This window comes from Fringilla coelebs (assembly GCF_963513975.1).
Source record: "Fringilla coelebs genome assembly, chromosome: Z".
NCBI classification, from domain to species: Eukaryota; Metazoa; Chordata; class Aves; order Passeriformes; family Fringillidae; genus Fringilla; species Fringilla coelebs.
In genome coordinates, this window is record NC_140031.1 from 27,945,919 (window position 1) to 27,959,192 (window position 13,274).

Sequence of the window (13,274 nt, forward strand, 5' to 3'; positions counted from 1 at the left end):
AGATCATGAAAAATCTCATCTGAGAGACTGCAAATCACTGTGTGTTTGGGTTTTCCATTTGCCATAGCTTTTTCATTACCTGATCTTCTCAGCCAACATCTGATTTGGAACTGTCCTCCTAATGAGACATAGCTAAAAAGGTCATTCAGTTATCTGGGGAAAGACTAGTTGCAAAAGATCCTTCCAAGCCCCACGACACAGTAAACATGAGGAAAAAATAAAATTATGAGGTGCATGTCAAGCGAAAGATGTTTGAGAATGATCTACCGGCAATAATAATCTGAGTCCTTTGTCTCAGATGAACAGTAGATAGTACATCGTGCTGTCTGAAGTCCTGTGTGTGGGTGGTATTTCAGTAGACAGTTGTGAATTACTTACTTGGTCCTAAAAGTCTTGTTCAAACACAAGTAACATGGTATTACATTTCCCAGAGTGTTCCACAGAGCATCAGAAAAAAAAAGGAAAAGATTCACCATTCAGTTCTTGGAAAAGCAACAGAAAATGCTGTTAAACTTGTCCGGAAACTGAAATTTCAGGGAGAATATGAAGAAAATTACATTTCAGGAGATTATTGACAGTCAGGGCAAACTTGACAGTCAGGGCTTAACTACAACATCATGCAAATTAAAGGGCAAAATGGGAGAGAAAGGGCTCAGAGTCTGAAATGGGAAGAGGGAAAAATCATAGTTGACTCAAAAATGTCTTCAGTAAAGTATAGGCTCTGAATTCACCACAGTGATTCCCTCACTGCACTTTTTTTCCAAATTCTATACAGAAGGATTTTCCCTTCAAAAAGTGAGCATAGACCAAGGACAAAAGGAAATACTAGGTCAAGAACAAAGGACAGAGAACAACTGGCTTTGGAATCCTTTCTTTCCAGAAGCCCTGAGAAAAACATCCTTCTGAATTTATGTTTGAACTGTCCCAGGTTTATAGGACAGCAGAAAGTGAAAAAGAGTGGAGTGAAAAAGAAATTTTTTCCTGGAGTGAAAAAGAAATTTTCTTGTTTGTGTCTATAACCCAACTATTAAATAATGACAAAATTTACATAGAAATACTATGAAATCTAGTCTTACATCTGTGAGATGCCTTCCTTTCCGGGCAGGAGCTGATTAAAGTGGTATAGCTCATGGAACAAGAATGCAAATTTGAATTCTCTTAGATACTTAGAAGAATAAGAAAATAAGCAATAAGTTTGCTATACGCTGCTTGTGCAAGCAATAATCTTGCTCAGCACTGGAGCTAGAATTTGGTGTTCACTCTTCAGATTAAAAGCATGTCAGTCTTCTGAAGGTAAAGGCCAAACACTGTTTTAGTATTGATAGTGTTTCCTATTGCAAGTAGATGGCAACTAATTCAAAACTTTCACTTGCGTCTGAGAAAGATTATTTTTATGGCCTGACCACCAGCCTTGTGATGACCAGTGAATTAAATGAGAACTCTCAGTAGAGAGTGTCAGCACTCTTTTAGGTTTTTTTTTCCTTAGTACTTTAAAAGAATAAATATTATCTTTTTGCAACAACTAATAACATAGTTCACCCCAGCAATAAAATGGCATTACTTCTTTTATATACAACATTGTGGTCCCCTTAGAAGGATTGCCTATTGAGATTCTCTGTATGCATTTTAAGAGTTGCCTATGGTTTTCTATTTTTTTATGTCTTATGCAACATTCTGTAAAAACTTTTTGCTCTCCTGGATGCTCACCAATCATATCATTTCTATGATGTAGTGACTACATATTGCAGCCAGAAGAGCCAAAATGGACATGAGGAAATAAAGTGTGAACACCTGGAAGAAGTTGAGAATTATTCTGTGATTTTTCTAGTAACCTCAGAAGTTCCTCAATTAGTCAGTAAGGCTGCTGGCAGTTTGGAGCAGTTTCAGAACTGTTGTGCCTTTGAGTCAGCACCATGATCATAGCTGAGAAGGTATAAAAGCCATACAGTTCTATTCTTCAGGAACTTTTGTTGCTATATTTTTGTTACAATTGGGAATTAGTTAGGGAATTAGATATCAGAACCCTGAGAAAATTGTGTGCAGTTTATATGCACCATATTTGAGTCGGTTTTCGACAGAATTGAATTAGCTTCTAAAACTAATAGAGAAACATACCAGTAGTGTGAACTTGGAAGGATCTTGAGCCAGACTCTTCCTTCAGGCCCTGGGCCACTTAAGGAGAACAGTTGTCAGTGCTAGAAGCTGGCTAAGTGGCGTTGAGAAAACTCACATCTTGATCCTCAAGTGTAGCTGTGCTGCAAAAGAAGTTAAACAGCCTAGCCTTTTATGGATTACACATCATGATCAATGTGTTGTGCAGAGAAAGTGATGACCCTGTCAGCTTACACCATTCTTTGGAAGTTTGAGAGCAGCTAAGAACTACTGCAAGAGATTAACTTGATGATGGCACTGAAATTTGTAGAGCAGCAATAAAAAATGCCAGGGGGTTTAGGTATGATTATTTCTGTTGAACAGAGTCAACCACTGCACCAAATTTATGATTAAATCACTTATAATGTACTGAAAAAGAGCACCTGGAAGCATAAATCTGTGTGTACAGTTGCATGTATTCCAATCTGTAGAATGTTATGACAAATTCTAAGGATGTAGGTGTTATCCCCTAGGGAACTATGAGGATGATACCTACTGGAAGTCAGAAGATCCCTGTGATTGTTTCCAGTACTTCACAGAACCCATTTTACTCCCAGATCTCACAGGACCACAGCCCTGGTCTCACAAGAGCATTGTGAACAACTCTGAAATTACAGTGCTATGCGTCAAACCAAAGCCATTTGGCCATTTGTACATATGCATTTTTACAGGCCTCTAAAGTTCAGTGGCTACTGGTAAAAAATTCTGGAACATCATGTTTCATATTTAAACTTAGTTTTATTTAAATGAGACTATTCCCTTAGGTAGCTTTATCCAGTAGTATTTCAGGGAAGTAGTTTAAAACATGTACAATTTTTAAAAATTGTTGCAGTGCAGCATTTCACTTTGGAAGGGTTTTGAGGTCCTTGCAGAAGAAACAATAGAAGGGAGAGACTTGATTTCACTGATATTTTTTGCATTGTATTCTTTTGCAAGTATATGTGATACAAAATAGAGAAAACTGGGCAAAAAAAAAGAAGAGTACTAAGAGCTTCAAGTTGGAGACTGTAACATCAAAAACATGGGAGGTGAATTGCAGAAGACTAGACAATTGATTCCAAAATTTGACTTCAGTCATTAAAACCTTAACTCTGTTCTGCTAAAATCATAGGGACAGAGAGGTAGATAGATTTACAGATTTTAACATCAGTTGGTGTATTTCATGATGGTCTCAATTAAGCCTTTTTGTATCATAGCCACAGAATTGTATTTTGTGCTTCAGTGGCTACAGCTGAATTAGGAAATGTTTTATAGGAAAATTTAAGGGACTAATCAACAATAACTGCAGTTTTGAAATGCCATGGGATGGAGGAGAATCTATCATGCCAGTTCAAACTCTATACAGTATTACGAGTTTATTTGTTCAAACATCTTTAAACTTGAGGGTAGATTGAGGGAAGAAAGAACAAATCCATTCGTTCTAAAAGTTTAGTGGTAATCCAAAGTAGATAACCAAACCTAATTACACTGCTTTTGTGATCTAATTTAGAATGCCACTGAAGACTTTCTTTTTGAAGCAGTGTATGTGCCATCTTAGTTTGAGGAATTAGTGTTCTTCTGAACTGAAATTGGTGTTGTGTAGTAGTTTAGTACTACTGACTTTGTAGTTAGTAGAGTTTTAGTGCTTTGTTCACTGCATCTTCTATTAACTCTTTCAGTTCCAAAGAAACTGTAAAGCCATGATGTAACTACAAAGAGAATCTTAATTTTCAGTTATCTTGAGAAAAAGGCTAATACCTATCAATTATGTTATCAATTGCTCAATCATGACACTAGGGCATGTCTGGATAGAAGTTCAGATTATATAGCATGTTTTCTTATGTGTAACAAGGTAACATCAAAAAAAAAGGAGTTTAGCAGTATACATCACCCAATGCAAACCTGTGTCTGTGGCACTTGTAGCAAATGCTATTTCAGTTTGTAAATGGAAGTATCATTCTGAATGCAGGTTTCAGAGTACAGCAGCTTTCAAAAAATACAAACCCCACACCTATCATCCCCAGACCATAGTTGTACTTAATCAGCCATGTCTGTCTGAATAGTTTGTGTGGTTTCATGGTTACCAGCAAAGCAGCATCAACATGACAATGGAAGGATAGGCTGGATCCTAGCACAGCTTGCTCACTAACAGGATCATTACCCAGTTTAAAAAGGCAGGGGCAAAGTTTACCCTTTATTATACCTCTGTAACTCTACTGAGCATAACAGTTTGCAAAGGGATTTCATTTGGAGCCAGAAGAATTCCTGTCGCAGGAATCTCCTTTCATATTTACTGTAGGATATTTACAACTGACTACTCCAGGGAAATACCCTTGCATGATTATTAGGCTCTTAACTAAGTCAACAAGACTGTCATGCAAAAAAAAAAAAAAAAAAAAAAAAGCACAAGTTTTAGACTAAAATTCTAAAATTCCATTATTTCCAAGTTTTGGAACTTTTCGTTAAAAGTTACAGAACAAGGGCAACACCTGTTTGCTCTCTTTAAAAAAAAAAAAGGTGAATTCTTCCAAGTTAATTTATCAGGTGCAGAAGTTTCAACATTGACAGCCTTTGAAAATAGGCTTGTCCCCAGAAAGCATTTGTTATTATTGGTGTGAATTGACTCATTCAGGTAACCAGGGGAAGCACCAAGTGACAGCTGAAACACAAAGAGTAGATTTATTTCATTACCTCACCAACAATGCCAGTTGGCTGAGGCACATGGAGACAGAGATCCATTAGGCTTGGCTCATCCTAGCAGCCAGTGCGGGGGAAGTGCTTGTGGCCTCCTCACTGTAACAGAAGGCTTCCTGCATATCTGTGAGAGTGTCTTATCTCTCCATAGGAATTCCACTTCTCAAAACAGGCACAGGCTGAACAACACTAGGCATAATAAACGGAGTTTTTCCACACTGACATTTTTAGCATTCCCAGCTGCAAGGTCACTTTGGTCTAAACTATTTCCCTCCTCCTCCCCAGATTTTCCAGTTTTAACCTTTTCCTCCCAAAACTACCCATTCTCAAGAGTTCTTGCTGCCATGATTTCCACAGCTGAGCCCACAGCAATGGATAAGTCCTCCCTTCTACCTTTTTTCCCCCCAGTTCCCAAGGTGAGAAATAGAAATCAAGGCCCAGATTCTGTGTTCATTCTGTTATTCATCCCTCAAACAATATCCTTACTGCTAACAGTTTCCTGTAATAGCTGTGACATTGCTTTCCTCTGCATTAATCTGTATTCCTTTGCCATATGAATAGTTCATTGATTATCCTTATTTGCTTTACAAGTGAGAGAATCTTTGCATTATGATTTCTGTATATATGTGTAGTTCTTGTGCACTCAGTCTTATGATACACTATGCCATGGAAGACCCCAAGATAATCAGATTATGAAATAAAATAACCTTCATTCTTCCCTCTGAGTATTGTTTGCACTTTGAATAACAATTAACAGAACTAGTAAGACATTATATGAGTATTCTAGGCACAAGTTGTCAGTGCTGTTAATATACCTTCTGTATGAGACATCAACACATGGTTAAACTGTGCTTGCTAAGATCCTTTTTGAGCTCAAAGATCAGTAAGTTACATGTATGTCAGATCTCTTGATTTTTCTTCCTTCAATTTGAAACTATTTTTCCCTACAAAATCACACTTCTCTGAGGCTAAATATCCTCCTCGTAGTTTAGCTTTTGTATGCAATGGAATCCAGCCAGTCTTTGATAAACTAACTCAATAAACATACAAGTATTAATGGATCACAAATGTATAATGAAGAGATAGCAGTGAATTATTAACTAATGTTGTTATAAACAGACAAGTTTTGGAGTCAAAATGCTCACTTTGCCCTAGTTACTGATTTTACACATACAACTTTTAAAAATCTTTTAAACAATTAATAAATACTTCATGAGAAGTTTCATCTAGTATTGTTGCCAGAAGCTAAGTTGACCTGAGTATAATACCTGTCTCAGCACTTTCTCTACCTTCATTAGTAAATCCGCTACCTGTTTTTGACAATGACATATACAGGTGGAGAAGTGTGGACCACCCAAACTTGAGAAAAAGCTTTAGTCAAAAATTTAAAAACAGTAAACCTGTTAATGAAGACAAACTGACCAGAAATCATCCTTACTTGTCTGATGAGCCTTTGAGCCTGGGATAACAGGCCTGAGCAACTGCCTGCACATGGCTTTTAGCTTTAAAGCCAAAATGTTACAGATCTGGAAAAAGTGAAGCTATGAGTTAAGTGAATAAAGAAATAAATTGTCACATACTCTTATAAACCAAAGAAATCTAATTAATCTCCAACATCAAGGAATCAAGAAAGCTCAATTGTCTTTGTCCTAGAAAAAAAAGGGGGGGCAGGGGGAAACAGATTTCTGCAAAGAAGCAGAAGCAAATCTGTTGGTCAGCTACAGATATTTTTCAGAAGTACAAATGTCAAGTATTTAGAAACATTTTGAATAAGGAAAAATTTTCTGCATAGAAGTAAGAGACAATAATTACTTCTCTCTACAAAAATGACAACATTCTTATAAGATTGGCTTTTATTGGTTTGTTTCTGTGTCTGTTTTTTGCAGGTGTTGCTGCCTTGGATTCCAACATTTCTGGGAAGATTGGTTTGCGAGCAGTTGTATATTATTTCTGCACAACAGTCATTGCTGTAATATTAGGTAATCTGAGATTTTGTAACTTTTTAAATCATCAGCATTGCCTAATTACAAATGTACTGCACTGTGGCATTACTAATTTCCCAAGACAGCATGTGGAGATGAGATGGGTAATCATACCAGACAACCTAACATTACCTGTAGTCAGATACAGAGGAGCTAGTCCTGCTGTCCATGGTTGAGCTGTGTTCATATCCAGTGTGAAGCCACAGGCAATTTCACCATATATTTCAGCTCAGGGAAGATTAGGAGCTGTCTGCTGAGGTAAAAAATGACCAGCAGTGAGAAAGTTGAATGACTGTCAAAGGCCAACCTTAAATACAAAGTGAATTTTCTCCATAGCAAAACTGATAGACTGTTCCTGATTCTCAGATTGGAAAATATGTGGTGTGTCACACCTGAAAGAATGACAGAAAATACTGGTTCCCTTGTCATCTTGTTTATTTCCTTAAAGGTTTTTTTCCCCTCTGTCACTGCCAGGCTCCAATCCTACATCTCCGATATTCTCATCTCCTCTTACAGGAAGTTCATTCCTGACAAGCAACATTGACATGTTCTGTGTTTGCTTAAAGAAACATCCTCATCCCGCCTTCTTAAATAAGAAACAAAATAAAACAATCTATCTTATATGTCTGGGTAATTTCTGTGAATACATAAGAAGGAATATTATGAAAAGACTAATATTAGTATGTATCTAACTTTGAAATTTTCCCAACTTTGGGTGACATGTTAAACCAGATAATCTCCTTGCTATTTTAACTTGTTCCATGGCATTATGGCATTACTTGTTTCACAATGCAGACCTATGCAAGTACAGTACTGCTTTTATTCATTAGAAAGACTTGTTCCTGCCAGAAAGACTTGATCCTGCCGGTTGAAGGGTCATCTAAATAGCTCTTCTCCTTTCTCCTTTCTTTCTCCTTTTACTGAAATTTAGTAGTTGCATTTGCTTTGGCTTTCTTTGGACTTGTATAAGAAAAAAAAAAAAAGAGAAAAAATATTGGAAATATTTGGAGAATTTGGAGAATAACAGTAGTAAAAATGCTTAAAATGGAGCCATTAAAGTAAATGAAAAATTTGTCATTGATTTCAGTATTTACAAGATCAAATCTAGTATTTCTTAATCTACAATTTTTTCATTTCTTTCTTTTTCTGAAGCCTTCTCTTACATAACTATATTGCTACCTAACTTTGATGAAACACCCTGTGACTCTGGGGTGCACCCTTCTATTCATATCTGAAAGCTAGTAACAAGAAGAGGTACGTAAAGGAAATGGGAAATAGCAATTAAATATATTCACTCTGCAAAAGTTGCCGCATACTCATCTGAAGCCCAGCTAAAGTAATTTACCTTCTTGGTGAGCAGTAGTGATGTAGTATGATACATACGAAAACAAAGCTAAAGTGATGAAGTCTAGGGGCGAAGCTGCAACTAGCTCCTGTACTAGGGGAACCCACACACCTGCAGACTTTTCTGCACATATCAGAAGAAGCACCCAGGGAAAGTGTTTATTGAGTTGAGTTCACAAAGAGTTTGGCTACACAGGATATACTGAGGAAGAATGCACCAATGCCTCTGCTTGCACTGTGAGCTCTTTGCTTTTCCTTCTGCAGGGATTATCCTTGTTGTGACCATTAAACCTGGAGTGACTCAAAAAGCAAGTGATATTGACAGAATGGGCAGTTCCCCAGAAGTCAATACTGTTGATGCCTTGATGGATCTGATCAGGTGAGATTTTAATTTTTAGTTTCCATATCCCCTTTGCAGAAGTTCAAACAAACACAAAGTTGTGATACATAATACAATAAAATGCCTTATGATACTGTTTGGGTGAATAAGGGTAGTATTTCAACAAATTAGACATTTTAAAATTTACTCAAAGCAGTTTGTTTAAAAAATTTTCTTTACACCATAGACTTGAGCTAATAAATCAGTGATGAAAAATCCCTCCTTTACAGAAATTGACATGTAAGATTCATCTATTATGAGGAAATTATCCATAAAGGATTGGTGGATTACTGGTGATTACTGATTGGCACCTTCTGTGTCATCCAGCATAGACAACTGGCTGAAATTGCAGAGCTGTGGTTCCTCTCCTCAAGGCAGCATGCAGAGTAACAGATGCAGTATGCAAAGATTTCCAGGGGTTCCACAATCAAGAAGTTTGCTGCATAGCCAGTATCTAAGGCAACTGTATAATGTGTCTTTTCCCATTAGCATCGTGGACAATGATAGATATTTTAAAGTGGTTAGAAGAAGGAAACCTGTAGAAAAGACTGCAGAAGACAGGTGCATGTTTTCAGAGCTACTTGTGTATAAGGGATTTGAAGAAAAATAACACAAATAAAGGCTGCATTTCAAATAGAGGCTAGAGGCTAAATGGTATCTTCAAAAATATTTCTGTTGTTTTTTTTTTCTTCTGGTGTCTTTAGTTTCTATTCTGGGTCACTATTCCTGCCCACTATTTTGTCTTTGTAGAATTTTTACTTAATCTGTCATGTAAGAATCAGCTGCCACATATCTAGTAGTTTAGAGGTTTGCTATAGATTATAGCTCAACTTCTTGCAAAGAAGTTGAAGACTGTAAATTAGCAGTTAAAAGATCTGAAATTATCTTTGAAACGAATTAAAATTGCTTACATATTTGTATTCAAAAATATGGATAAAAATAATAGATGTAAGATTCAAAACCAGACAGTCTTGTAAAGATGAAGTAAAAACCCACACTTGCAGAAACTGATTTTGCTTTTGAATAGATTTTGCTTTTAAAACTTGAAAACCAAAGGCAGGAGTTTGTGAAAGATCATTAGGGGAAGATTGATTAATTTCTGAATTCAAAACTACAATAGAGTAACAATAGAGTTACCAAATAATCTTATTCTTACAGTTCAGCCTTTGTAAGAGGTTTTTTATTTTTCTTTTCTGCCTATATTTGACATACTTTATAAAGATGGTGTGTCCTGTATTCCTTATACAAGTCAAGAAGATAATGTAGCAGGGATAAAATGCACTGCATTTAGTAGCTTACCAAAAGAAATGTCAAATACTAAAAAATAAGCCCAAAAGTTCAACAAGTGCAAGCAGGAAAACAGTAATTGGGACTCTTAAACCCTAAATTTCTTTGGAAAAAAAATCCATCTATCTATCTATCTATCTATCTATCTATCTATCTATCTATCTATCTATCTATCTATCTATTTATCTATCTATCTATCTACCTGTCTATATCTGGTGATGCTAAATACACTTCTTTCTGACAAAATAAACAAAACATGATCTCTTTTTAAGCATCAAATTTTATAATTTTGTTTATAGCAAGCAACTTTTCCTTAGTATGCTGTAGTATTGAAATGCTTCTATGCTTGTTAACAGGAATATGTTCCCAGAGAACCTTGTTCAGGCCTGTTTCCAACAGGTAAGTTTGAACATCCCTCTTTAGTTTTCACTGTTAACCACAAATTATTTTCTTAATTCTTTTAATTCTTAAAAAAAAAGTAGTCAGGCAAGACTTATTTCTGAGAAGTCCGTGAATATCTTCATCTCCTATAAAAAGGTAGGGGTTTAAGGCATCTTGGTTCCATTTCCATTATGATAAACACTCTGCTATCAGCTATAAAGTCCCGATGCAGAAACCAAGAGCGTGTAAGATAAGATGTTTCCTTTTGGGACAACAAGAGTTAGAAGAACCATCTTATGAGGATTAGTTTCCTTGTTCTTAAGATCCCTCTGTATCTGATAAAGTCTATGTAAATTAGCCCTCACCCTGAAGTGTCTCACATCTACTATCCAGTGCCAGACCAAATCCTTTGAAGGAAAAGGATAACTAATAGTCTATTTGAGACATCTTTCAGGAAAAGTGAGTGTTGCAAGATGAAAGAGGAAACTTCTGTCTGTATATTAGACTTATCAGTTAACCTTCCCCAGAAATTTATATCAGAAATTTTTATGCTGCTGTGCACAACTCACTTTATAAAACTTCTCAATGTAGTTTTTGTCATCATTACTGGCCACCCCGGTAAGGGGACAGGCAGGCTCTTTTAGAAATCCTTGACAAAATGCTGGTGGCATTAAACTGTAGTTAGTATTAAAGTCTTGTTTTCTTAATAGATTATGATTAGTATAGCACAGAATTTACAATCAGAATAACACAGGATTTCTATGAGCAGAATCAGTGAAGAACAGTTTTATAATAACACCATTTAACTTGTTTTCTAATCACCTGGAGCCACTGCATATTTTGTCAAATCTTAATACTTCATTTGCTGTATCAATATAACAACCAAAATCTAGGCTTGAAAAACATATTAAAGAATGCAGGTTGGTCACTCAGTCCTCAGAGGAAGCAGACAATGATGGAGGCATCCCTGACCACCAGGTCTCACTGTCCTGCAGCAATTGTGGTCCAAGTTACTCACTAGGACTTGTACCTGCTTGGTTTTACCAACCGTGTACTTGCTGCTGTTACAGTTGCCTGTTCTGTGACTGCATCATCAACACCACTCATCTGGCTGGGTGCCTGGAACATTTAAGACAAATAAGGAGAGGAGTAGCCAGCCTAGTGCCAGGAATCTGTAGGCTAGTAGGGAGTGGAAAAGTCTGTTCGGTTTGTCTGCTTGGTGCACAGAACCTTGAAGAACAACGGGAAAGGGAAATATGTAACCCATTTGACCACTAAGAATGGCTGTTTGCCTAGTATAGTGGCATTAGTTTTGCCAACCATATCACCAAGTGCCTCTCCTGGCATGGCTGTCAGCAATTCTCTCCAGACTGTTTGTTCCAGCAAAAAAATTCTTGCCATTGTCAGGAGCTCTAGCTCATGCCCCACAAGACTGCAGCACATCCATGGGGTATCCAAGATCCTGGGGAGCAGAATTCATAGCATATTATTTGTGAGCCTCTTGTTTCATCTACAGCTTCTGAGGTACAGAGGCCTGATGGCTCACATGAATTGGGAAATAAAGTCTTTGTCTATGTTTGCTACCTTCAGCTTCAATTTGATAATTTTTCTCTTATTTTTACTGGACCTTTGTCTATTCTTCAGTTTTCTCATTTTCCTAAGTAAGTTCTTCTGGATTTTTTTTTTTAAACTTTTCCAGTATAAAACCAAACGTGAAAAAGTTAAACCTACAATTCCTGCGGCTAAAAGTAGCTCCATGTTTCGAGAGGAGCCCACTACAACGGCTACAACAGCAAAGGCTTCAGAGGTACGACCTTTTATCCTTTCATTCCTTCATAATATATGAAGTAGGATGAAAGAACATAGACTAAATTTAGTTTATTTCATGTGGTTAGTGATGAAGAAATGATTGGAAATAGCGCATAGATGGATTTTAGCAAGAGCACAGAAGTAAATTGATAAATTCTTAGAGGTCCTTCCAGTAGGTTTAAGAATATCAGAGGATCCCATGGGTAATTGACCAGTCCAAAGAAAATAGATGAAGATTGATTACATTTATCTGCTTATGAATTATCAATTTTCTGAGAAATTCAACACTCACTGTGAAAAGACTAGATGTATATCACCTTGAGATGTTTGAGTAGAAATGGCTGTAATTTTAAGCACTAAAAAATAAAATTAGTTGAAAATAATAATAAATATTTTTTAATGGAAAACAAAACAATATAAAGCATTTGTTAATTAATAGTTTTTATTCTGAAAAAAAATCTACAGAGACAAAAGTGAAGAAGAGATTTAAGAAGCCCTTCATTAGAGGTGTGGAAAGCTTATGGGTGTTAATGGTGTATAAAGTCTAGACTTATTCTGGAGGAGAAGGAGAAAGGAATTCAACAGAATGTGAACATAGAACTATAAAGAATACCAAATCAATATACATTTTATTATACTCCTTCCAAATTTAATCGTAAAGTAATAATAGCATGGGAACATGAGCTATATGAAGAGCCATTAATTAAATCCTGAACCAGAATGTAGTGAAGAATTGCCCCTACATTCAGGCTGCACAGAAGAATGTATGAATACCTCTTTAGTAGGATTTTTATGTTATGTGCACACAATTGTCCTATAAATTATGCAATTACACTAGTGTCCCAGTTGTTAGGCAGTAGTGAATTTATCTTAGATCCAGATACAAATCTTTGAGTTGATCAGAAACAAATGCAAGGTTTCTGTGTTTTGCTTTCCAGTGGGGATTAAATCTTGAGTGTAGAGGAGTAAATCTTGAAATGACTGATACTCAGACCTTGCCATACCACGTGTCAGAAGTCTATAGAAAGGACAACACAGTTAAGGGGCGCTTTACTCCCTGATTAGGTTTGGTCAGATTCATGCATGGCTTTAAAATACAAAGTGTTCAAGTTCAGTTTAGTGTATTCCTGAACTTTCCCACTTGGCAATTTCAGAAAGCCAGTAGAGTGGCTGGGAAAAAGCTTCATGTCTTTCAAAAAAACCTAAGTGTATTTTCGTTTTAGAACTCTTCAAAGAAAATTCATTATTTTCAGATAGTATTTTTTTCT

The 13,274-nt window shown here is 36.4% G+C and overlaps 1 protein-coding gene across 1 annotated transcript in view; it reads left to right on the forward strand.

The window, feature by feature from the left end:
• The window catches only part of SLC1A1 (solute carrier family 1 member 1), a gene marked incomplete at both ends in the record, with an annotated part of 48,883 nt that overhangs the window by 24,050 nt on the left and 11,559 nt on the right, over nt 1-13,274 (forward strand). The window contains 4 exons of the mRNA XM_084224808.1: nt 6,711-6,803; nt 8,415-8,529; nt 10,173-10,215; nt 11,897-12,004. Coding sequence (XP_084080934.1) covers nt 6,711-6,803; nt 8,415-8,529; nt 10,173-10,215; nt 11,897-12,004 — 359 coding nt within the window. The remainder of the gene's footprint in view (nt 1-6,710; nt 6,804-8,414; nt 8,530-10,172; nt 10,216-11,896; nt 12,005-13,274) is intronic.